The 27,351-nt window shown below is 35.6% G+C and overlaps 1 protein-coding gene across 8 annotated transcripts in view; it reads right to left on the bottom strand.

Annotated features, from left to right (window-relative positions):
• Nucleotides 1-27,351, bottom strand: part of shank3a (SH3 and multiple ankyrin repeat domains 3a) — a 156,827-nt gene that overhangs the window by 92,393 nt on the left and 37,083 nt on the right. For 6 of the 8 annotated variants that reach the window (XR_015712113.1, XM_087797540.1, XM_087797542.1 and 3 more), the window contains exon 3: nt 23,294-23,365. Coding sequence is in view for 6 of the 8 variants with exons in the window: in XM_087797540.1 (XP_087653666.1) it covers nt 23,294-23,365 (72 nt within the window). In the remaining 2 variants the exon portion in view is untranslated. Of the gene's footprint in view, nt 1-12,287; nt 12,545-23,293; nt 23,366-27,351 lie in introns of those variants that run through there. The other 2 variants (XM_087797544.1, XM_087797547.1) reach the window with 2 other exon arrangements.

Genomic DNA, 27,351 nt, shown 5'->3' with positions numbered 1-27,351 from the left:
TAAAGAAACCTCTTTTCTAATGATTCATTCTCCCACATATTTATTTAGACCAGATCTATATTGATAAAAAAAAGGAAATCTTTGTTTAATTTTGTCTAAATGTTTTCAAAACTCTATTTAATGATAAGAACTTTCTTTTGTATGTGTGGGTCAACGTTTTTTCCTCATATAAACACATCAATAATTTATATACGAAAATGAGTATTTACTGAATTGAATCAAACATGAGAAACTTATGTCAGATAAAATACAAAAAGTAAGATAAAATCAAACCATGTATTGTGGACATGATTTAAGACATGTTAATGTTTTTATTAAGTTATTTATTAAGTAAAATAACAAAAACCTTTTAATGGTTTTCTTTCTTAGCCACTATAAAATAAAATAAAACGTTTTAATCATAACATGATAATCATTTTATCCCTTTTTTCTATCCTGTGAACTAATTAAAAACCTACATTCACACTATCTAAATAATAATACTATATATTTATATTCAATTATTGTTGATGTTTTGTTGATGTCAGCGGTAAATGTAACTGTTTACTTCTGCGGAGGTTTTCTAATAATTATTTTGTGAGAAATAAATGAGGAAAAGCATGTTTTTTTTTTACATGTAACAGTTCAAATATATTGAAAGCAAAGTAAATATTGTATTGCCTTGTTTTTCCTTTCAAACCAATTATGTCATCTATATCGCTGACGCAAATGATTTTTTAGATTGACAGAAGATAAAACAAAAAAATTCTGGCTCTGAACTCCACCAAGAAATCTTGGCTCCACTTCCAAAATAAGAGATGAAAGTGTGTGAATTGGGCCAAGAAGTCACTTAGTGACAAGATTCATACCATCAAGTAAAACCTACTTAAAGCCATCACACTTCTGTGGAAACGTTTTTTTTTTTGGATAAGCAACTTTTTTTTATCGGTGAATCGTTTGTTTAATTTATGACTCTGAAGTAGCGTATGAAGTACCAGAGGCTTGTAGACATTAAATATGCAACACTATGACATCGTATGCCAAAAACAAGCGAATGGGGTTGCGTGAGGATGAAGAGTGAGATGATGCTAAACACTCGAACAAGTGTCACTCCGACTACAATGTTCAAGTCATTTATGTTGAATTAATGAGTGCTGCCAGGCAAACACTGTATTGTGTGATGTTTGAAACCACATGCAAACATTAACCACAGGCTAAGTTTAAATTCAATTATAATATAATAATAACTTAATAATATAATTATTTAACTTTATATACATACATTTGAAAGTGTTATTACCTGCACTAGCAAGAGAAGCTCCCAAAAGTATCCCTTTGGTTTAATACCGGAAATCTAAAAATTACTACAACAGTAGTTCTTAATATTAGTATTAATAGTTTGTATCCACTTTGAGCAGCTCCTCTGGTGCATCTGTAACACTTTTTTTTTTTTTTTTCCCAATTGTCGGGCTTTTTTATTTGGATGTAGACATTTTTTTTTGTGTGCGTGTGTTTTTCTTCTGCTTTGTATAATCTGGGTTATTTTATGGTTTGGCAGGCATACAATAGGCAAAAATAAGGCATGGTTTCAGCCAATTCCTTTTTCGGTTACAGAGTTTGTATAAAGGTTTGTGGTGAGAAAATGTGATTTTAGTGTTTCTTATTTTAACCCAAATAAACCCATTCATTCATAAAAGAGTGCACACAAGAAAAGTTACGGGTTGAGAGAAAAATCTGGTTACAGAGAATGACCTTAAAATGTCAGAAAAAAAACGATATGCTTTCACAAACTACTATTTTATGGGAGCATATATATATATATATATATATATATATACTCCGGGTACTCGGGTCACAGTCCAAAAACATACAGAGGTTGATTGGGAACTCTTGGGAAAAAATGAATGAATGAATAATAAAGTACACAAAGTGTATTACATAAGGACCAAGTAAAACATGTGTTTAATGTGAAAAACTACAGTAAAAACAATAAACAGAAATATGATGCTAAATGCACGAGTACATCTATAAAATCCAATGGTGAATAAAAAGCATATTTGTTTTCAGTGTAACATCAGTTTGGGTTTGAGATGATCATTTTAATTTCTCCAGTAATAAACTGCTGCCTCTGTCGTTATCTGATGTTATTAAAGGAGACGTAATGTTTCATATCATCATCATTATCACATTCAGCCGAACATTCCACATCCATCCAAAAGCCGCTGATCTGGTTCACCTCACAGATGTCTTTCCATCGCTAATTGTTTGACTCTATATCATGTCAGATTTATCTCATCTGTTTGAACATATTTGCTTACAACATAAACTGTAAAGGATTAAAGATGATTTTTTTTTTACCCCGAGTGGCGAGTTTTAATCTGTGCTGAGGGTAAGATGATCTCATTAAACTTGGATGATGGCTGAGAGCTGAACACACTTCCAGAAACAACGGCTCATCTTAATCGTCCTGTGTGGTTAATTTGGGATAATGTGTACAAAGACGTTCAAACAGTGTGGTGAGTGATGACGACTGTTATGGTTTCAATTACTGCTGTGATTGACAGAAACCTTTTCAGGGGTTGAGTTTAAATCAATTACTTCTCTATACTACACGATCTGGATCTTATAATCCATGCGTTTGTTTCTTTTCGTTTAGACTATTATAACAGTTTTTTTTTCCTGTTAAACAAAAAGGAGCTGTCTCGCCTGCAGTTGATTCAGAACTCTGCAGCAAGAATTCTGACCCGCTATAGTAGAAGAACTCACATTTCTCCCATCTTTAAAACTCTTCAATGGCTGCCAGTTTCTTTCAGGATCAATTTTAAAATTATGGTTCTTACTTTCAGATCTATTCATGGTCAGGCTCCTCCTTACATCAGTGATCTGATCCAGCCTTACACCCCAGCTCGGGCTCTGAGGTCTGTGGATCAGAATCTACTGATTGTTCCTGAACACGTTTCCGGACCAGAGGAGAGAAAGTGAAGTGATACAAGCGTCTTAACTGGATGCCAGAACCAGGAAGGAAGATCACTTCTTCCCTCTGGCCTGCAATTATCTTCGAGTTTAGTGGACAAAACAACGTTTTTTAGAAAAGATGTTGCTTCTAAGACCAAACTTTGAATAAGCGATGAGACTGTTTAAGGATTCAATTCAAAAGAATAAATAGACGTGGAATTCTCGTGAAGTACTTGAGCTACTGTCACTCTGAGCATTTGTTAATAAGGCACAGCAAACATTAAGTTTATAGTTTTTTTTATGATGCTCTAGACTCGACAAATGGCTGGATAGTCGAGCGAGTATGAGATGTTTGGGGACTAAAGGATGAGAAAGTAAAGATGGTGTCAACTACTGCTGAATTTTCAGTCAAAACCATTGACGAAACTCTTGTCACTGAACGCTTCAGTCATAGTCCATAGAGAATTAAACCACCAGCTTCATACGGTTTGAAGCTACACATACTGCCTTCAAATCCAGTTTTCAATTCCCGCTGCATCGCAGTAGCTGCCGTAGTGTCCTTGGGCAAGACCATACGTCCCTTGACGCAAGCCTGTTTGATGGATCATGGTGGTGGCCAAAGTGTGATGAGAATTAATAATGAAGTATGGTGGCTAAAGATGGCTATAAACTAACTTACTTAACATACTAGCTTAGTAAAGAAGCTTTTCATGTTTAACCTGTTCCAGTAATATTGAATGTTGTTGAACTGGACGACACATACAACAACAAAAGTGTTGTTAAAAGATGTTAAAACCGAGTTTGGAATACACACTACATCATCCATAAATGACCTAAAACCCAGAAATGATAAATAAACAGCAGATTTGAATGATCTTCGCAGCCAAATACTACTGTTTCCAGCCAAGACAAAAAGATGTGAAGAGCTTTGATGGAGATGTTGACTGATGCTTGAAGTACAAAATAAAAATAATGAAAAACTATTTCATGTCCCGATGAAAACAGTTTTCTCTTTTGTTCTCGTCAGGATTGTGTAGTTCAAGGTATTAAACTTGAGAATAATTTTGCTTTTTAAATGGAAATCTTGAGGAGAAAAGAATAAATCACAAAGGGTTGTGTTAATAATTTTAATAAAACGAAATCAGTTCACATGATTTAGTGAAGCTTTTACTTAAAATAAAAAAGACTCGAGCACAGCGGCTTCTTGTGTGTTAAATCAAATTAAAGTAATTATCATGGGTAGGTGCGTCTCTGCCCCGAGTAAAACCATCATATTCATCATGTGATTAAAAAAACAACTATTTTAATGTCTCATTTACTTTTGACAACAAGTTTAATCTAAAAATCACTTGATATAGGACTTTATTTTCACTGCTTTCCTTCATTTTTCCTTATTTTTCAAGTGTTTCATGTCTTTACAAGTATATTGAGAGATGATTTTAAGTGGTTTTTTCTCACGTCATAATAATTATTTTTGAGAAAAAAAACTTTTATTATATCTAAATATAATGTAAAATCAAGTAATGTCAAATTTAAAAATAAATAAATAGGAGCTTTTTAATAACTACTTCAGTAGTAAAATCAAATCAAATAAAGGTAAGGTAAGGTAAGGTAAAACTTTATTGTTTTTTCCAATAGCCAGCAATTTTTCATAAACAATAAAAAATAATAAATAAAAAATAAAATAAGAAGAAGAACATAAAGAGAAAGATGACACAATCTAAGTCTAAAGATAAAGATAAAAGGTGTTATTTCTCTCAGAAAATCAAATAATTATATAGTAAGTCAATAGAAAAGAAGAAATGAAGGCTCAAAAGCAGAAATCATTATTAGGTAAACAGCAGAGCTGTGTCCCTGAAAGATAGAAATGTGTTTTAGCGACTATTTATATGAATCTTATTACCATGTTAGTGCTGATAAAAAATAAATAAATGTGACGCTCCTATTTTAAAAATGGATGCCAAGTCATCAGTGTGTTCATGTGGTGAACTAGGAACATCTAAATGCAGTATAAGCGCTCGAGCAATCATCCAGGATTTGCAGACTGTAAAGTTTGCTGCTTCTTCCGTCTACTCCAGATATTCTCGCCGCTGTACTTCGTCTGACGTGTGCCTGCTGAGGGCAACGACTTCTCCAGGAATATCCAGATCTAACAGGCTTACATGTGAAGCCCGGTGTTACAAAAACACCACGATATTGCCTGACAGCATTAGACTTCAACCACAATAATGGGATTTCTTAAAGGCCAAATCTTCAACCTTTGCTATGAAGAGCCAAAATAAATCTCTGAGTAATCCAAACACTTGTGCGTAACGTAACACCTTCGCCAATATCCAGACTCTGGAACCAGATTTTCTCGATGGCACACAGCGGCATAGAGCAGCACTTGGATTCATAATTCAACAGACTAAAAGACACACATTTTATTTATCATTTATAGCAGGAGGAACAAAAAAAAAAAAAAAAGTTCTCGCACACTCATGGTGAGGGATGAAAGTGCTGTTACCATGGCAACAGAACGCAACACATCTGAACTGTAGCTGAAACTGTACAGGGGCGTGACTTCCTTTTTACGAGTGGAAGGAAAGAAAGTTAGAAATGTATGCACACGTGATCGGTTGACTCTTTTGACCTCGCGGCGATATTTATAGCGCATTTGAAAAAAATCATTAAGCATACATCCCGATACTGTGCTTCGAGGGCCAGAGGCTTTACTGACGGGGAGCAAACAACCAGTGTAAATGTTGAGCACTTCTCTATTTGTCAGTTTCTATTGCAAACGCTTGAAATATGCTGAATTAAATCTGTTAAAACACGTTAAGGTCAATTAAAGCTTAGACTGCAATGATATCAGCAAATCCTCGAAGCTACAGGCTAGAAATCAAGCCACGTTTAAAACAATTATTCAATCAAAGTTATTCTCTTAAAAGGCTCAGAGAGAGATGATGCCAATCCCAGCTAGTTGGGACAAGAGCCACAACATGGACACTCACAAACCTGTGGAACATATTAACTCCTGCTATGGGAGTATAGGATGGAACTAGAGTACCTAGAGTACAAAAATGAACAACACAACAAGCTCCGTCTTTTGTAGAGCAAACCAAAATCACTTTTCAAAAGAAGCACTGTATTAACAGTTGGATAAAATTTTACCCATATTGATTTATATTGGGCAGAACCGTTCTAAATTTAAAATTAATTAAATTTACATTTTTCAAGGTGAAATATTTTAATATAAGTCATCAAAGAATGACTAGACATTCCAAAATAAATAACTATTATTTTATACGTATATAATAAAAAAACAAAATTAAAGAAGAATTGAAGAACCTACTAGGAATTTAAAAAATGTTTTACATAAAACTCATCAATAATATGCAATTTACAATCAGTTTAGTGTGTACAATCAATAAGATAGACTGTATTCTGAATCGACTGCGACGAAAAAATGATTATTTTAAACAAGAAATACCCTGAGTGCATGTGCAATAACAAACATGTCTCTGGCCTCTTGTAAATCCTCGACTTTTAATAATCGAGCATATTTTCACGATTTTTTTTTCTTAATTATCAATCACCAGTATTTTTGCTGAAATTTTTTGTTCACTATTTTTCAACTAAATACAACATATTTACTCATAATTAAAGTATTTTGCTAGTCACAGATGCAACAATTTTACTAATTACAACTGATTTTATTCGAAAAAACTGTTTAAGTATCTATTAAATGAGTTTATTTTGACCTAAAATAGTAATTATAGAATAATAAAAAAAAAAAGCCAAACACTAAGAAAAACAAAGATTGAAAAGTCAAAATTCCTCCGTCCTGATCCAGCTTCACATGACTGTATACAAACTGCTGACACAGTCAATGCTGCACATAATACAAGCAAACACTGGCACGTGAACCACTTTTGTTTAAACAGAAGTAAACAGAATCCTTTAAATTCACTTCCTATCAACGTTGTTATACGCTTAGAGAGTTTTAATAGTTGACACCAGAGGAGCTTAAGCATGTAAAAATTTTGAATATAATGTTTAAAAGTATGAAAATCAGGTATTTTCAGACATTTTTGTTAGAATCCAGTACATCTAAGTTGACACATATTAGTTTGTTTATATATATATAAAAAATATATATATACAGTATAGGACAAATACAGCAGTAACAGACAAGAATAAACCGTTCAAATGTATTTGAAGATATATAAATGCACCATTGTAATAATAGATTGAAATATATTGTTAAGTCACACGTCTAAAAACTTCTTTCTGCCACTCAAACATGTATCTTTATTTAGTCACAATCCCACGAGTCGTTCAATAGTAATGTTCTGTCTAACCTGTCTGGCCCGACTCCTGCTGGATCGGTCTTTCTGCAGCAGCATGACGCCTCCAGAGTAAATCCTCCCCACAAGCAGTGGATCTTCACATTCAAATGATCGAAACTAAATCAAGAGAAGCTTCATCCAGGCATCACAGAGTGGACTCAAGTTCAGCACCAGGCAAAAGCTGCATTCTCTGTCCCTCGCAACAACAACACACACAGCACTTTTTCTATGCGACGTTCTGCCAAACAACCAAATCCGGGCGGCCCTCTGACCACAATGGCAGTCCAGTTTTGTCCAGCAAAAATAAAGCCCTGGCAAGCTTCGTCATTTGAAAAGAAAAATGCTTGAAGAACGATGCAAAATAAAGTCGATTCAATCGCTCAGGTGTGGGCAGTCAAGTATTCAAATATCTCTTTAGGTTAGTAACGGTGACATGAACGTTTGAAACGCCAGGCTTCTGTTTTTAACCGCACAGAAACATCCCAGAAAATTCCTGACATGGCCAAAGTATTTATTCCACAAAAAGGTAAAATATTAACTACAGATTAAGTCATGGTTTATGTCCAGCAAACAAGTCTGCATCAATGTTTCCTTTGTGCTTCACGTTAAGCATTTGGTCACATATATATTATAAAATAAAAAATACAAAACTAACATAAACCTCAGGACTGGCTCTTAATGCTCAGAAGTTCTTCACTTGTATGGCTTCTCACCGTTGCTGTTCACTCGACTAGCTTAGAAGAACAGAATAAGCAACAATGGAAAGCTTGGCTTTTTAAAACACAACATAGAATTGAACCAATGAAATTTAGCAACTCTCCTGTGACTGATGGGACACCCTGGAAAGATGGCTAACACTTTAGATAGAACAATTTACATTGAGTTCAACCTCATCTAGAGAATTAATAGGATTTTATTTTATTTTTTTGCAGTTAGCCAAACACCTCAATTGAATATCACAACAGAGTTAGCTTACTTTGTTTTTATAGCAATCGGGCACTTGGGGGAAGTATGCCCCGTCTCAGTGCTTACTTTTAATTGCAACTATTTGTTGTTTTTTTTTCATTCAAAATGTAAAAATACATCAATACTATTTTCTGTCTCAAATAAATTCTTGTTCTTTTTCTGAAATTAATAAAATTTTACATTCTTAGTACTGTTGATAAATAGTAGTTCTCCTACTGCAGCTCAGAGAGTGAGATTTTATTTTCTAGCTTATAACTTCAACCACCAACTAACTAGTCCCATTATCAACAATACCTTACAAACAGAGCTGCAACAAAAAGCACAGTTTAAAGGGCTGAACATGTACAAGGTTTATATTTTAGGATCTTTCTTCCTGAAGTACTAAATTATTCATCATATGAATATTGAATAAAACATGTTCGTCCGGTTGACGGCTGATCATGTCTGTTTGTGTTATAAAATGTATAAAATAAAAATAAGAATGTTTATCTTTAAGTTCACAGAGTCTTCCGCTCTACAGATATCGCTATGGCGACAAGGAAATGTATCGAATGATGAGAAACAACTTTAATCTGTTCTGAGATTCTGAAGCCTGGTCATCGTGAAGCTTGTCACATCAAACTATTGTCTTTGCGTCGCTGCTTGTTACGGAGGATCACAGGAATGTGTGTTGTCGTCTCAATCAAAGAGTCAAATACATGGTGGAGAATAATCGGATACAGTCATGTGACACACACACACTCGTACACACACTCGTGGCCAGTGTTCTGTCTGAACAAGTTCATTCATAGTTGATGAACTAGTATTATTATGACTACTATGAAGGAGAACAAAAATTGAACATGTAACACAATAATTGTGCGTTCATTCTAATGTCCTTGAAACTCACATCTACTCAAGAAACAGAAGGGCTACAGCAACATGTACTGCACAGAAGACAAACTCCACAAAGTATGAAGAATTCCTCCTATAATCAGTTTTACGTCAAGATCGACAAGGACGTTACACTTGTACGTTTCTTTACTCCTTTATCCGCCAACTTCTAAGAAGAAAATGTGCACTTCAGGACCGTGAACACATCACTGCTACTGTGGACTGAATAGAAAGAAATGCTGCGCCGATGTTAACCCTGAATCGTTAGGGTTCAAATCTGGATCATGAACCCTTCAGTTATTTAATATTTATATGCCAACTCTAAAGGGCAACTAATGTGAAAACCCAACTCGGTTTTCAAGTGTTGAATCTTCCTCTCTAAGACGCAGTAAGTCTCTCATCATGAGCAGGTTTTGAACTTATTACTTTATAAAGTTATCGTCTAAAATATCGACGAACGAGAGGTTACGAGAGTGTAATACATTATGACATAATGTCGTTCTTCACTCCTCAAGTTGTAATAACGTCCCGCTTTGTTTATGCAACGAGTCCTTTGGAGGTAGAGACTTCCGGGATTGATAACGCAAGGTAACAAAACTTGATGCTTGACCAATCACAGCAGAGTGGGTGTGGTTATGGTAAAAAAGATTTTATCTCCAGAAAAAAAGTATTTTCAGTGGGCGGGGCTTAATCACATGTTCTAATCTAAATATTTCAATGAAAAGAGTATGTGAGTATACGAATGGACACATACTGATGATACAATAGAGTCCAAGATCAATTTAAGACATACTTAAATCTACACATTAGTTGGCCTTTAATGTAAAAGTAACCTATTCTTTTGGATTTTATTCATCTAATTTTATCGATATTTATTTCATGCATTAATTTCTACACTGAATTCCATTACACTAAATAAGATTATGGGCGTCTTCTTACAATACGGACAATAAATGTTGAATTGTTTCTGTTATGACAATGAAATATGTTTTTAACGTGTAAAACAGATATAATTGCTATCTGTGGTTATATATGGGTGGTGGCAATAGATTTGAAAAATAATACCTTGCATCAACATACATAAACACAAGAGCTATGGACGTGTTCATTCTTGGAGTGGTGAACTTTCAAAGCGTTTGTATTATGAACTGAACTAGTTTCATTTAAATTTGGTGAACTGAACTTTGAACTAGTTTACATTGAAAGTGAATTTTCCCCAACACTGCTCTCGGCATCATAAGAGTTAAAAGGAGCCAAAAAAAAAGAAAAAAAAGTGACCACGCAGACCGATGTGTCTTTATAAAGCAGACGTTCAGCTGAAACTGAATGGTTTCCCCTGCATGGTAGCTTTGCTGCTGGCACATGTGCAGAGCGACTCACGGCTGAGACGGGCCAGTGTGTGGGTCGAGTATTTATTCAGCCATATGATTACCAGCACTCTATTGTACTCTCCGCCTGTGGCGTCCAATTCAGCCATTCATACCGGCTGACCTAGAATGAAGCCGTCTAAGCTAGCTGTTGTGTAGCGTGAACAGCAACATCTCTAATGGCATCTCTTCTTCTTCTTCTTCTTCTTCTTCCCCCCCCCTGCAACCGCGGGATGACTTTAGGTAATGGAGCGAGACGTGAAGAGTCATAATGGATGACGACGCACGTTCCACTCGCCAACAAGTGGAGCTCGAGAAAAACTTTAATGTTAAATGACTTTTGTGATATTAATGATATAAAAAAAGTGAAGTTAATCTGAGACTTTGCAGGATATTATTTATGGTATTTATGATCACATCAGGTGTTCGCGGCTCAGATTTTCGACTGAGTGGTTTTGAACATCTGCTTCGTTTTTCTTCTCCGTCTCCCTCCAGTGAGGTGAGGAAACTATAAAAACGCTGACGCAAACCCTCATGCTGGATCTGGTGCGTAAATACAGTTTATTGCAACTTAATATTATTGTAAATAGAAAGAAAATATTAAATAATGTTTTATTTGCCTTATTTACACTCATTTGTGATGTGTTGTTTTATTTGTTGTGAGATATACTAACTAATATGCTTTTGTAACCTTTTTTTGGCTTAAATTTTAAATAAGATTAATAGAAGTCATTCCTCCTTCAAAATAAAGTCTGGATCCAGATGGTAAATCATATATTTACAAAAATATACAGTACATCCGACATGTTGTCCGACAAATTAATAACTGAAAATCTGAGGTAGCTTCATGTTGGAGGAAATGGTGGTAACAAAAAAAACAATAATAATATTCCAGTGAAACTATTATAAAAAATGTTTTAAGGTTTTTATCCAACAAAAACATGAAGGTTTTGTTCTCTGTTCAGAAAACGAGGATGACGTATATCACCCAGACACACAATTATTTTAAAAATATACTTTTGATTAATCATTTGAGAGGGATGGAGCCTCTGTTTTTTTTGTTTTGAGATGCCACCACTAAATATTCTATCACAATTAATGGATGAGTATTTTCTGAACTATATCTAACTTAAATAATTGTAGTAAAATCTTAAAAGTTTGTCTCTTTAATTGGAGCAAAATAATCTATTTTAATTCACAGTTTTATGGGTACAACCCAAGTTAAGTCAACAGTTAAGTGAAAATATATCTAAACAATTGTGATGTTATTAAAACCATTTACAATTTTACCATTTGCAGGTTCTAAATAAACATTCAGAAAAAAATGGTTGCTTCACGTCACTACATGAAGAGATAAAACCTCCATAAGACATGTAAAAAAAAAGCAAAGAAAAGCAGCTTCACACCACTTTGTGTTGCAGCATATTTAGAAGAAAGTGTCCTCAACGTTCCAGTCACTAAGTTGTAAACGACACATTTACGCGTCCGCTAATACATGCAGGATCGCAGACCCACACACAGATGTACACACAGATGTACACACAGATATGCAGACGAGAACAGATGAATAGTCTTTCTGTCTACATGTCTGATGACAGACAATAAACACTGTGATCGCAGCTCATGGCTGGACAGTAAACACGGGGGGAGCTAAGAGAGATTGACATCCCGTCGGTGGTTCAGATCAGAGAGGACAACACAACACGCAGCAGAGCATGACAACATCAGCAAAGGTGAACAATAATCATTGCTACAGAAAAAGTTTCGTGGGGATAAAAAGGATTGGGAGATAGATGATGAAAAACAATCGGGGTACCTTACTAGAGAGTCTGGCCTTCCTGGTATCTTTGGTTTGTTTCCTCTTTTTCTTGGCTGCTTGACTTTTGCCCAGCGAGGAACCCATCTCACACACAGTCACACTTCGCGGCACACATGCAACTCCCAAGAGGTCAGCTACAGTCCCAGAACCAAAACATCATCCACATGGCCATATCCAGAGCAAAAAAAAAAAAACCCCCGTCCCTCTCCTCGCGTCACTGTCGTTGTTCCCTCTCTCCGGCTCTGACACTCGCATCAATCACAGCGACGCTCGCAGAGACACACGTGTCGCCTCTTGTGCACGGGCAGAGGATGGCGAGGGGTGACTGTGAGGGATGCAGAGCGAGGGAGGGGTGGAGAGAGCGGAAGATAGAAAGAGGGGGGTGATGAGGGAGGAGAGTGGTTTGAATGGCTGTGGATGCAGAGACATGGAAAAAAAAGAGAATAAAAAAATAGCCGCAGAAACAATTTCAAGTTCAAAAAGACGACTTCATCGACCTCCCTGGCCTCAGTCCAGCGTCAGTAAAACTCTGACATTGAATTGAGTTTTTTTAATGTATCTACTGCTGGCAAAACTGCAAATTTAATGACATCTTAAGGGGAATTTAGCTGATGGCGAAGAAAATATGTTCAAACTTAAGTGATGTTCAAACGTTTCTAATATATAAAACATTGAGTTTATATGTACGGTGGCTCTGAAGGTAAAAAACAGTTAGACTTGTTATTTTAATTATTTGATTCCATGTTGTCTTTTTTATAAAGTCGTAATACAGCATTTTAATCATTAAATATATTTGAATAACATGTGGAAATGTAATGAAAAGTCACGTTTTTGGGGGAAAAAAAGATTGATTTTTAAAATATTTACTTGAAGGGAATAGCTTCCAAAAACGACAAATAAAAGCTGTATAAAAAGTTTAACGGGTTATGAGAAATAAAACAAAAAGTTGGTCGTCTAAAACATTTCTAAATTTCGAGTTTTTTAGTTAATCATTAAAAAAGTCAGTTAGTTGTCAGACGTAATCACTACATTTTTTATTTTATAGTAATACTTTCTTCTTTTTAAGTTAGAGGTCAGAGGTATTTCTAAATGTTTAGTTTTAATGAAATACATTTTAAAGTTAGTTAAATGGCTGACACGTTTTCCATTTTTTTGTTTGTAGTGATACAAAAAATAAACAGTCAGATATAGATCCACATTTTTAGTTTGACAGTTATACATTAGAAATAAAGACCAAGATATGTGTCAGAAATATTAAAAAAAAAAAAAAAAGTTAGCGAGAGTTAGTGAGAAATCCTGTACTCATAAATATATATACATGAGTCTGATATATTTTAAAAGTAAGTCAGTAAGCTCTCTGACATATTTTCCAAAGTTTTAGTTTTATAGTGATACATTTATATAAAGTTTTTCTTTCTAAATATTTCTAAATTAAGGTTTTATAGTTTGACTAGTTGGATCCAGATGTGGTCCCAGAGCCACAAATTTATCCAAAATGAAAATAATTAGAATAGCCAGAAAAAAATCGAATGAAAAGTAGAAGACACAGATTAAAAGGAAGCTGTCGGCTGTTATTATTTCTTCAAAAGTGGGATTTCAACATTAATATTAGGTCCATGTATGCTTTGTTTCCAATAAGATGCCACCATATTCTCCCTGAAAAAAAGATGCAAACTTTAAGTTTTTTCGGTTTATTGTTGAGGATTTTCTGTTTGCTCACAAAATAATTTCAGCGAGATTTAACCATCAAGGGAGAATTTCATGCAATTGCGTTTCATCCTCTGCCATGAGTGTTTTTCGCTCAAATTTCCTGTTGGCTACGTTGCCGACGTACAATTTAGCATCTCGGAACAATATTACACCTACAACGGGCTAATTCTCTGACTCGTACTATTGTGAATGAAAGAAACACTGACGCTCATTCAGAAGCTGAGCCTGTATAAGAAGAATTAAATGTGCGGTGTAGGAGGAATACAATTACACTGGATGACGCCTCACAACAACACATCTGTTGTGAGTCCAACACACATATTGAGACGGAAAAAATGCTGAAATGAGTTCAATGTCGTTATAATACGAGCCTGAAAAGAGATGATTAACTTTGGTATTATGTCTTTTTTAAACACAGAACTGAGACACACTGCTTTACTGTGTGTGCTCCGTGACCACATTGATAAATAGTGCATCACAAATGTCTTTCAGCTTCCACCTAAACATCCCCCACCGCTGGTTCAACAGCATCGACGCCTGCGGCTGGAGGAGCGTACATGGTAAAGTGAATTTATATGAGGGTCATCCTATGAAACTGGCCCCTTTTGTGTCCGGTCCATTCCTTCAGCTCCACAGAAATGTGTCAAAATGTCAATCAAAGTCCCAGAACTTTTGAAGGAAGCCTTGTGAATGACATAATGGATGTTTCAGTGACATGTAAAGCAACACTTTTACAGTAGTTTGAATGTAAAGATATTCATTATATTTATGACTTTATTAAATACGTACCATCCCAAAACACCTTCATTTACTGGATACACCAAAAACATCGTCGACATCTTTTTACTCAAACCGTTACAGGAGATCAGGTCTAAAGCAGCCAAGTTTCAACACAGTTTGAAGCAATTAATCCACTTTTCGGTAGTTAGGTCCATTAAACACTAACCTATAGCCCGGGATAGGGAGGGAAACTGTTAAAAACTGTAGTGTATTCAAGTAAACAAAATCTTTAACCGCAATCATTCCGATCCAACATTTACTACCCCCCAAATACTAATATAATTAAATAAAGATCTGAATTCAGTAAATCTTCAAATAAAATACTAAACTATAATTTACTGTATTACAATACTTATTGGCAATCTATTTTATGGCAGGAAATACCACAAGTGTATCAAAATGAATCTTTGTTTCAAGTGGAATGTTTATCGTCTATTACGTCATTATTTTTCACAAACCTTCAGATAAAAAACATCAAAACTACAACTAGTTTTTCTTTACAGGCTTTTTTTTTAAGTAATCACTTGCTAAATGAGCATATTTATGTGCCAAGAGTTAAATGCAAATGTACTTTTTATTCAAAATAAAACGCCTTCCAGACGCTAACCATCTAATCTACAGAGATTCGATAAGTTTTTTAATCTTTTACGGATCCTTACCGGGAATTCTGCGATGGACTAAATGACAACCTTCGTATTCCTACATGGATCTTATTAGTAATAATGATCAGATAAAAACCGCAAACATCAAAATTTAAAGGAAAGAAAAAGTAATTTCGTTAGATTAATTTAGGGAGAGCAGACAATATAAAGAGTCACGATAAAGCTTTCTTTCTCCAACACACGTGACGCTCGTACATTTTTCCATGTTGTGAGCCGGCGCTGTTAACCAGGACACAGGAAGGGTGAGGGTCAGGAAAAGAGAAAGAAATAATGTGCAGATCCTATCAATTATGACCTGGTTTTAAACTTTAGCCTGTGGCTAATGAGCCCAGCGCTAGCAAACTAGGCTAATGTTTGACCTCTGGCGGGATAGTTGCTGAGGATTTCCCGCCATTACGCAACGAATGCAGAGACTTTCATACGATGATATACATCTTTATGTGCAGCGAAAAATGTTGCATTAACAAGCAGTTAATAAAGCGGTGTTTTTTTTGGTTCTCCAGCATTGAGAGTAACAGCTGGAGCTGCAAGCACAGCCTCTGTTGCCTTTTCACTCAGATCCCTCCAATATTTGCACAGGAAGTCACTAAATATTTAAACTCCGCACATAGACACAAGTGCTCCACGTGTGCCGCCCATGTCTTTTAATATTGACTCATATCTTTCAGCTAAGAGAGAAGAATGTATTAGCGCGGCACTTCTTTTCGCGCTCTTACAGTCCAATTACCACGTGCACTCCAGCACACCGGCCTCCTGTTATTAAATAGAGTGCACCTCTGCTCTAAAGTGTCGACTCTCTGCAGCCCGTTAACATATTCAAGACCGCCAGCGGAACATTATTGATATTTTGAGGCCCAAAATAAAAAAAATTAAATAAAAAAAGTTCTGAGGATCGTAGGAGTAGGAAAGTCGAGCCAGCCCACAACTTTTACTTTGCAAAAGTCTGAGGTTGTACAGTTCAGGACGGGTTACTTAGCTGTGTTACAGCAGCTTCCCTCAAGTCCCGTTCTCATTACACCACCAAGACATCTTTCTTTAGACCGGCTTCTTCTCCATCTGCAGTGACTTCACTGCCTCTTTATTCAGGAAACACTGAATCTAGTTTTGTTAAATAACGTGAGGCATACAGTTCAGTAAAGAAAAGTACTCATGAGCATACATTGAGATCAATAAAACAACTTTCATGTTGGAATAATTGTGTTGTCGATGTGTTCTATATCACAGCCACCATCTTGAAAAGCTTATAGAAAGTTTCCCTGGAAAAGTACTCGAAAAAACTGCTTAATAATAATCCAATTATTTACATTCTCTTTCTAAACTTGCATTGCTACAATACTAATTACTTCAATGCACTTTGATATTGTAGATTTTTCTTAAATTTAAAACAATATTGTTAAAAATATTAGCCATTAAAACATTGTGTTATTTCATCACTTCACAGTAACAACTAGTAGTGAGGGTCTGATGAAGCTTCATGAAGCATTGTAATTATTTTCAGAGTCCACTAGATGGCGGTCCCTGCGTTTTTCTTTTGTTTCGAGCAACTGTTCTATTGAAACATCACACAATGTTAAAACTGATGGCGCCACATTCTGACCTCTAAACAACATGACACTGTTTCATGAACCTCACTAAAAACTATTGATGCGTTGATGACGCTTCATGAAACAGCTGATGAGGTATCATGATACAGTGTCTTCATTTTAATAGGCCACTAGATGACGCTCTCTGATTTATAATCGTCGGTGTGATCCACGTTTTCAATGAAACGTGGCATCATTTTCAAATTTGGAATGACATCTCCACATGACGACGCCATGCCTGTCACTACTAACAACTCTAATGTTAAATCCTGAGCAGTAAATACAAGAACATCGAGGTGCAGTTGGTATTAACGCGACAGGAAAATGGTTAAACTGCAAAAATCAAATAAAGTATTATGAGGTGCGCAGCTCTTTTATACTTACCGTGCTAAACCTATGACACACTAACTAACAGATCATGGCGCCAGAACAATACAATTATTGTAACACAATACTACTCTGCTGTTTCATGAAACATTCAAAAAGTGGGCGAGTTGAACCTCTCCAGTCCTGCAATGCATGCTGGGGGCCTCAGTATTTTAGAAGGGAGACATGTAAAATAGAAGCTTAAGGATACATATTTGGCTTTTCGAAAATTATGTTGTAAAAAAGTTTCTGGAAGGTGTCAATGTACTTAGTTTTATGATCAATTAGCTTTCTTGTATTTTGTTTGTTTTGTTGATATTTCTTTTCTTAATAATAAAAACTCATTTAAGTTGGTGTTTGGCTGGAGTAAGATAATTCACTGCTTGTAAAACTGCAACGAAGAAATAACAGCGAACTAACAGCTCTGTCAACAGACATGTAAGCTCTGTGTTGTTCTTCTTTCCCACTTGTACTTGTGTTTTTTTTTAAGTAAAAGCATTAAGTCATATTAATAACCTGACAACATTTATTGGCAAAAATAGTAAAAAGTTATATCCTATTACATTTATTTTTATTTGAATGCCATCATATCTAGTAAGTAAGTAAGTAATATTTATTTATATAGCGCTTTTCGAGTCCAGGGTCACAAAGCGCTTAAACAATCAAAACAATACTCAAAAAAGTACATACTTTAAAGATCAAGATAATACTGAGAACAACACAGGAGTTCGAGAAATTCAAGGAAAGGCTGAACAAATAGAAACGTCTTAAGATGTTTCTTAAAGGAGTCAGTAGACTCCAAAGAGAGAGGAAGATCGTTCCAAAGCTTAGGAGCAACAGCCTGAAAAGATTTCTCTCCTCTGGTCCTGAACCGTGTGCGTGGAACCATAAGTAGATTCTGATCCACAGACCTCAGAGCCCGAGCTGGGGTGTAAGGCTGGATCAGATCAGTGGTGTAAGGAGGAGCCTGACGATGAATAGCTCTGAAAGTAAGAACCAGAATTTAGAATCTAGGTTATTGTTCTAAGTGTATCTTGTCTATATAGAAACTTTTAGAACATTTAGGAAGTATAGAATTACATTTTTATGTTAAACTTAACCTGACATTGCACTACTCAACATAATAGACAATAATGAAGGTTAAAAAAGGTTAATAATCTGATTTAAAATGTGAATCCTGAAGAAATGTGCAGTCTTAAAAGTGAGAAAGGGTAAAACAGAAAAAAAGACAAATTGGAAAATCACATTGCTTAGGTGTTGGGACACACGAAATTCTCCGCACCGCAAAAATCGCCAAAAAGCTGACATGGAACGTGGCACAGGCAGCATTAAACCAGATCAGGTGTAATTTCACATGTAAAGTGCTTCCCTGGTTTTGAGATAATTGCGCTCAGTAATGAATGTGTAAATTGGGCAGATGTTCCATCAATGCCACGGCACACATCACTCCATCGATGGAGCCGAAACACTCGCACTAATGCCGAGGACGTCGTGCTGAAAAGCAGAGTGGATGCATCAGCATGTTGGGCGTACATGTGAGGTCACGGGGCGTCACAATGTGACACTGAGAGGGTGAGAAGAGGTCACCTGTCTGTTTCTGCATCTCCTTCAATGACGCTAGCTGGTTATCTTAGGACCTGCACAAGTTTTATTAGAGCGTTTTGATGAGAACATTTTGTACTCTTTTATTAATTTTAACACACAAATCTGCTTGTATAATAAATCCTTGACACACTAATTTGGGTAAAAGTGTTGCACCTCAGTTTTTGAGTTACCGCCTGAAAATAACACCTGCTGCTCCTGAGCAACGCTGGCCATCAGCGGAGTAACACCGAGATGTGGAACTATAGCAGACAGAGTTGAGTCAGACGAATTAGACATGAGATACTATTTGAGAAGATGACTCATCCCTTTCATTTCTTCTGCCAGCCCTTATAATTCTCTCGCTGGAACTCGCACAAAAGAAAAAAAACAAAAAAACATCCTTTGATAAAAACAAAAAGAAGGTTCTGTGAGCAGGAGCGGGGAATTGCAACGTGTTGTCCAGAGACAGCATAATCATTAAAAATTTTACCTTCTTTTTTTTAATTTGACGCCAATTTAACAGGTTTTAATACATTTGGTAATGTAGCCATCAACACATAAAACATGTTTTTAAGGAAAACACAAAAAAATTGCATCAGCTGGCAAAAGATATTAGCATTTTAAGTTGTATGTTTAATATGTTTTAATATTTCATGTATTCATCTATTCGCTTTAGCGACGTGCGGTCAGGTGAGGCAGGTGAGGCTCTGCCTCACCTCTCAATGCGCAATCCATCACAAACTGCGTTGATACATGCAATTGACGGGGGCCGGTTGCTGTATCTCTGAATGTCTCCAATATATAATACACTAAAATGTGGCCTTAAATAAATTATTATTTGTTTTTCTCAGGCTCATATTGACCCATTTAATTCTCAAAATTGATCTTTTTACAATAAAAAACATTGTTCCGGTTTGCGTAACTGTAGCCAATCACAGAAGGCCTGACGCAATATTAACCAATCAGAAGCAACAAAAGGCGGGTCTATCTGTCATTACAGCAACACTTGTCTAACGCCGTCGCTCGGGATTCTTCACTCTTGATCCAAGCTTAGATCTGAAGAGTTCTCGCTAAACTTTACGGTAAATTCCCTAAGAAATTATATAAGCAACATGCAGAAAAGCAGAATGAGTGCACAAATGCTCCTTCCCAGGTGCAAAACAAATAGACTCAAGGACTCATTCATTCCTCGGGCTATTAAATTGTACAATTCTGAGTTCGGGGGCAGGAGTGGAGTGAGAGTATCTGGATGTTCTGTTCTATGTTAGTCTTTGTATCCTTTGTCTTTGTTTTTCTTTGATCTATGTTCTTTGTCTTTATCTTTAGACTTAGATTGTGTCATTTTGTTCTTTCTCTTTATGTTCTTGTTCTTATTTTATTTTGATTTATTTTTTATTTTTTATATAAAATTGCTGTATGTATTGGCTATTGGAAAAAAAAATTAATCAATAAAGTTTTACCTTACCTTACCTTATATAATTTTTCTATAAGTTTATTATATAATTATATAATTATCATATATTTTTTAAACTTCATATGTGTGTGAATTATGTGATGAGATATGACTCCAGTAGTCAATTAAATAAGTTTTCCTTTTGAATTTATATACTTGTAAATATGACACTAAAGGAGTCACTGATTCGCTCAGGGGTTGCCATGTCAAGTCAGCATCCTCCTCTTTAACTGGACTCTTTCCAGTTTAACCATTCTTCTTAGACTCCATTTTCCACCCTCCACCCTTTAAAATACATGAATTCTCTTCCCAAACCACGAAATATTTGTCTCTGTCACGTCCCAGTCATGGTTTCTTCCATCCGTCATCTCTCCTGTCAGTGAGCGATGCTGTGTCAGATGCCAGAACGTATCTCTTCAACTCTGATGGAACACTTCATTCTTCTCAACATGAATAGAAACAATCATATATATATATATATATATATACATATAAAAAAATGCTTTTTTTGGCCATTCATTCCAACATGAATGTCTCAACAAAGAAAACAATTCTTCTAAAAGGCTTGAACCATTTTCCAAAAATCTACCACCATGGCTCATGTGTTTCTCTCTGAAGAGTAGCAGCACTTTGAGTGTCAAACATCACAGTGTGAGTAGAGGAGCAGATGCAGAAGGAAAGTGAGGAGAACACAGCTCTCTCTTCCAAGAAAGGGTTGCCGAACTGGAGGATGGTTTGCAGCCCAAACATAACATGAAACATGCCCAACACAGTGAAATCCAAAACCTAAATCAGTGCAAAAAAAGTTTTAAAAAAAAACAAATTCCAGCACAATATGATGAAAAGAAACAACCTGTAAACATCACTTCTTAACTATGTTAACAACTTGATATACTGGAAGATATAAATGATTACTTTATTGTTATGTTGTTTTTTTGTGCTGGATAAGCCATTATTTATTTGCTACCTTGTCTCTCCCTTTTTCATGCTTTTTACAGCAACTTTGTTCTCCTGTTTTTTGCCATTGTCTCTTTTTAAAAAATGTAATTACTTTATTTAATATACAGACTCTAATTACTGGGCAATTGATGGAGTTGATGGTCATTTTCTTTCTGCTTTTTTTCCTCCAGTTTCAATCTTGTGCGACCATTGATCCTTGCATTCACTTTTGGTTGACTTTGAGTTTCCCAATATCACCCTTTTTTTACGTTTTTTTCCTGTGGCCACTTCTTCCGTCCTGCCCCGCACTCTCTTCTTCACCACCCTTCACCTTTAAATGAAGTAAAAGTTCGTCCAAATGGTTGCTAATGATGTACAGGTTATTTTAAAAGGTGAGTCACTTTAATTATTTTAGACAATGAGATCATTATTTTAAGACGCTTCTGGACGATTTCTAATAATGAATCATCAGGACAGTATTTTCGAAACAGCGAAACCACTTGTTCATTTTTGATTAACATGGATTAACATGACATTTAATCACATTTTCCGCACAGTGAATTTACGGAGCTCACCAAACCAAATCAGCAATAAGCCGCCGAGCGTGCTAACATTAGTCGATTATCCAAAAGAGAAGCAAATCTAAGAAGGTTAGTCACACATTAAAAAAACGATGGGGTCTTGTCTGTTCGTACGTAAACACTAATAAAAGGTGTGTTTTACGACAAGAGCGTCAGTTTCTCTTCATTAAAGATAAAGGGATTCAATGGGCTGAAGGCGTGAAAGCAGTTAAAGGGATCAATTAGCCGGATTGAGCTCATGTTGCCGTTTTTAATAAACTCCAATGTAAATCTTCTGCCTCCTATGGATTCATATCAGGTTTAATTATGATCACATCGTCGTTTCCGTGTCGGATACTCGTCTCCCGGGCCCTCCGAGCCACTTCAGTGTGTTCTTAGAATAATGGAAGCTGTCAAACGTTGCGTGGGGAAGATGTTCTCTGCTGGACACTTTCATGTCTTCAAATTAAACCGGACAAATGCTTTTTTTGACCGTGGCTTTAAAAAAAGGAAATCTCTGGTGTGGTTAAAAAGTATTCAGGTCAGAAGAGAAGCTTCTCTGAGACGGTACTTGATTAATAACATAAATTAATGTAATTAAATTTTACTGAAATCATCCGTCCGACCTGCAAGAGAGCATCCCAAAAATAGTTCTATTAAAGGACTTATCTGATTAGTCAGACTAATTCATCCAGATTTATGAAGATGAATCACTTCATTAACAAATCCCAGGGCTCAGACAAAAAGATATATTTGTTTTATCAATCAATTAATTAACTAATTTTCTTTTTTCTTACTTGTTCAAAGTAATAACCAAAGTGTTAACTCTTGAAATACAAACAAATTGTAAAGGGAACAGAAATTAACTCAACCGTATATTTAAACTTCACAATACTATAATCATAGAATAAGAAGTAAAAAAGTTAATTGTTTTAAATGAGGATATAGATGCAACTTATTGTCATTTGGAAGCATTTTAGTCATTTCGTGCCTCTGGATTTGTGACTAAAGCGCCCCCTCTTGCCAGTTTAATACTCTGCCACTAACAAGTGGTGGACCATCCACTCCAGACACAGTTTGAATATTTAAGCAAGAAAAACTGTTTTTAAAATAGTGTCATGTAACTCTTGCTATGAGATGATCACGGATCCACATTAATCGATAAAACACAAACAACATAAAAAATCAAATTCATACTGATTTTTTTTTTAAAAAAGGACACCAGAAAAAAAATTCTGGCTAGAATTTTAGAATTTCCCACAAGCAAGTCAGAAAAATAAAAAGTTTTCATCAACTTATGATGCGTCTCCATGTCAAACAGTTTTGCAAAACCATACATTATTATAGAATTGAGCAGATTTCTTACCTTTGTGTGGAGTTTTAAGAGTTGCTTCTCGTCCAGGTAAGACTGAGTGTAAACACGTCGTTTGTAACGGAACTGGAACATAAAGAAAACATTTGTTTTTAACCCTTTCTTTTCATATTGGCTCGCTACACATTCAACAATCGCTGATCTTATCGACAAACCAAAACATTCCGTTACAGCGGTGTCACACTCAACCATAGAGGGCGCCAAAAACAAAATAAAAACATGTATTTATTATGTTTTAGGGATTAACGTTTAAAATTTGAGGAAATAAATAACTAATGTAGTGCTGTGTGAGACATTTAAGTTCTTTTTTAAATCCTTAATGATGGGAAAAAGATTTTAAGCATTTTCGAACACAAACAACATTACAATTAGCTGAAACAGATTTACACAGTCTTTACAAAACATTTTAAGAAATCATTCATTTGTTTTAGGACCTTTTAATACATTTCAGTTTGTAAACGTGATTTTAAGAGTGTGTAAATGCGTTTGAAACAAACAAAATCTGAAGAATAAAACATTCCACAGAGTTAAAAGAAAAAAATAAATAGGTATTACATTAAAGTATGTACTTTTTTGAGTATTGTTTTGATTGTTTAAGCACTTTGTGACCCTGGTCTCGAAAAGTGCTATATAAATAAATATTACTTACTTACATTTGTATCTATATGTTTTTTTTAAGAATTATTCTGGATTTTGTAATTTTTAACATTTGAACATTAATTTCAGTTTTTGAAATTTGTTTCAGTGTTCAAGTATTTATTGGAGTTTGAAAAACAAATTGAATTTCCTAAAACATACTCCAATAGAAATTCACACTGAAACATATTTATAAAACGGAATCAATTATCAAACTATGAATTTCCTCAAACAAATTTAGAATTTTTATAAATTGTTTTCAGAGTTTGTAAATTTCTTTCAGAGTTTGCTGCACTTTTTTTCACTTGTAGGTCACCAACAAAATGCTAGAGAATTTTATAATATCGCAGCAATCCAGAAAATAAGGACTTGAAGCAGACATATTCAAAGTAGCAACTAAGATGAGTTCAAAAAGAAAGAAAGAAAGAAAGAAAGAAAGAAAGAACGGCGAAGTGAAGATTCTTAGTGGTAACGCCATTTCTAAATGGTGACAATGTTTTACTTTTCTGCCTCAATCTTGTGTTAAACTGGATGTAGGGATAATATTTTAAACTTCTGACCGAGAGTCACTATTAACATTTGGCCACTTGTCATTTTCACTTCACCAAATGCAGCACCATTTGATAAAAGTTTGGACACCCCTGACTTAAGCATAGCTGCAGTTGATGGTTTGTCAATGTCGACGACAGAAATAGCACTAATAGAGCAGAAACGATGTAGAAATCATGACGGATCAGCAGGGCTGCCAAGTTTCAGCGACAACAGTGAGATTTGAGCAGCATTGATTGTAACTTGGGATAATTATTGGTTTGTAGCATCAAGTCGCCGCTCAAAAATGAGTTTGAGTCCTCGATTTCTCCAAAATTCTACATTCAAATGTCCTGAAATTGTATTAATTCCCTATTATGCTATTATTTTAATATTAAAACCTGCCATTTTTGATAAAATAAATTAAATAAACCAGCGTAATAATGAAGGCAGAAAATTGAGATAGTTTATTTCCTCCTTCTGAATGGACAAGGTGACCATTATGACGAGGTGAACATTATGACCAGGTGAATATTATGACCAGGTGAACATTATGTTAGCATTAAGTTAACTTTCTGCTCAATTAAAGTGGCTGTAGTTTGTGTAGTAGAGTAGAGATCCTGTTGGATAGACCCGCCTTATCTTGCGTCTGATTGGCTAATATTGCAGGGTGGCATCAGTGATTGGCTAGTTTTATGCAAAAATGACCAAAGTTTATTATTATTAAAATGGGTATATAGTATTTAATGTTGAGCTACCTTGTTAGCATAATAGCTAATTAGAAACAAAGGTTCATCCAGTCAATGCTGTTGGATCTATTAGCACAGAAAGTATATTTCTGACAGTAGAAAAACCCTGAAATGATTCATCCGTTTACTTTCCCACCGCGCTGACGTTTATTTTACAAACACTCAATGCCGAGTGACACTGACAAATGCTGATGCTAAAAAGAAATACGGCGACGAAAATGGAGAAAACGCTCAAGTCCCTCCACAATTTTCCTTCCCGAGCGAACGCTATACATCAACCCCCCCCCCCCCCCCGAGTCCCTCGTGAAACATAATCATGAAGACAATCGTTCACGGAGAGCTTCGCAAAGTTTTTAATTCTCGTGCGTCGCGGTCGCACTCGTCACCGGCGGAGTAAATCCGCCACAGGGCGAGCCGGTTAATCCCAACCTGCCAATCATCTTTACCCACTGCCGTCCATCAGGGACCCACTGCTGGTCAATCAATGTCACAAAGCTGTGTTGCAACACAGGAGACGGAGAGAGTCCAGACCTACTGAACTGGAACTGCTGTCCTCCGGGACTTAACTGGAAACCTTTTTTTTTTTTACATTCCAGGTTGAGAATCGTCTCCCAGTTTTCCAATGAAAACAAATTCTCTCTATTTTCTTGTCTTTATCCGAACAACACTTCTAAATCTAAAAAATCCATCTGTATTTCAGTGGCAGGTGGAAACCGGACGGTATTATTGGTGGAAACAGCCTCGATGGAACTTTCCCTAAAGGATTCCATCTTAACCTGTGACATCTCGGTGCTTCAGAGAATTCCTCTATTTTTTAATGTGACCTGACATTTGACCCTGCATACACCTTCTTTATATTAACCTTCACCTCTTCCACATTCTTTACATATTCTTCCAGCTGCTTCCTGCCCCCAGATTATTATACATAAATATATTATCAAGTATCTCTACCGTCACATATAGGAATATTCAAGAGAGGAATTCTTCTCATCTACTTTTTTTAAGCAACTTCTGATGTTTAAATTTGAACCACAAATACATCCCTCTAGATCAGAGATTCAAATACAGGTGTGAATAAGATGTAGAAAATCAAAAGAACGTAGAAGAAGGGGAAAAGTCTAATAAGGAAAACTAATGAATAAAATAAAAGGATTAGGAGGATTAGGCCAAGGCATAGTGAAAAAAATGAATTTCATTTTTTTGTGTAAAATATTTATATCAATCACACAATTTAAAGATTTTGAACATTTAAAAAAAAATTTACTTGTATTACTTATTTAGAATGAAACTGATATTGAATTAAAAAAAATAAACAAGAATAGAAATAAAATTGTTGTCATAAAGATGTATTAATTCAGATTTCAGCAACATTACAATGTTGGTCCTGTTAGGCATATACCATTTTCATGAAAGACTGACTGGGAAACCAATGTGTAGATGTAAGTGTGTCTTAAATATATGTGTGACTCTATTGTATCATCAGTATTAGTCTGTTTGTACAAAACTCGTTTATTGAAATATTTACATTAGAAAATGTGCTTAAGCCCCGCCTAAGATTCAATCTGGTTTACTAGCCACGCCCACTCTGCTGTGATTGGTCAATCATCAACGTTTGTCACCGCGCTCAATCCTGGAAGTCTCCACCTCCAAGGGACTCATTGTATAAACAAAGTGGGGCGTGATTACAGCTGGCTGGAGGAGTAAAAACTGGTATTACATTATAATGGACTCCCCTCTCATAACCTCTCGTTCGCCGAGATTTCAGACGAGGGAGAACTTTATAAAGTATTAAGTTCAAAACATGGTCCTGATGAGAGACTTACTGCATCTTGGAGAGGAAGATTAAACATTTGAAACGTGTGAGTGAGTCAAGTTTTCACATTAGAGAAGGTGTTGAATTTTCTCTCACAAAATATTGTTATTCCTTTTCTCTTTTTTTGGGGGTGAGAAACATTAATATTGATTCTGTCCTGTGGCGAGTTGTCAATTTTTCGTTGGTGAAGATGTGTTTTAGTGAAGAATCTTTGTACCATGCTACAAAGATTTAGTACCAGGACAAAGTATGTAATGTTACATTTTTTTTAAATTCGTCTATACTAGCGAAGCATCCCGAACAGCTCAGCAATAGTAGGAAACGTC

This window comes from Callionymus lyra, chromosome 8, assembly GCF_982586985.1.
Source record: "Callionymus lyra chromosome 8, fCalLyr1.hap1.1, whole genome shotgun sequence".
Classification (NCBI taxonomy): Eukaryota; Metazoa; Chordata; class Actinopteri; order Syngnathiformes; family Callionymidae; genus Callionymus; species Callionymus lyra.
The sequence above is the reverse complement of the archived record's forward strand: the minus strand, read 5'-3'. Positions and strand labels throughout refer to the sequence as shown.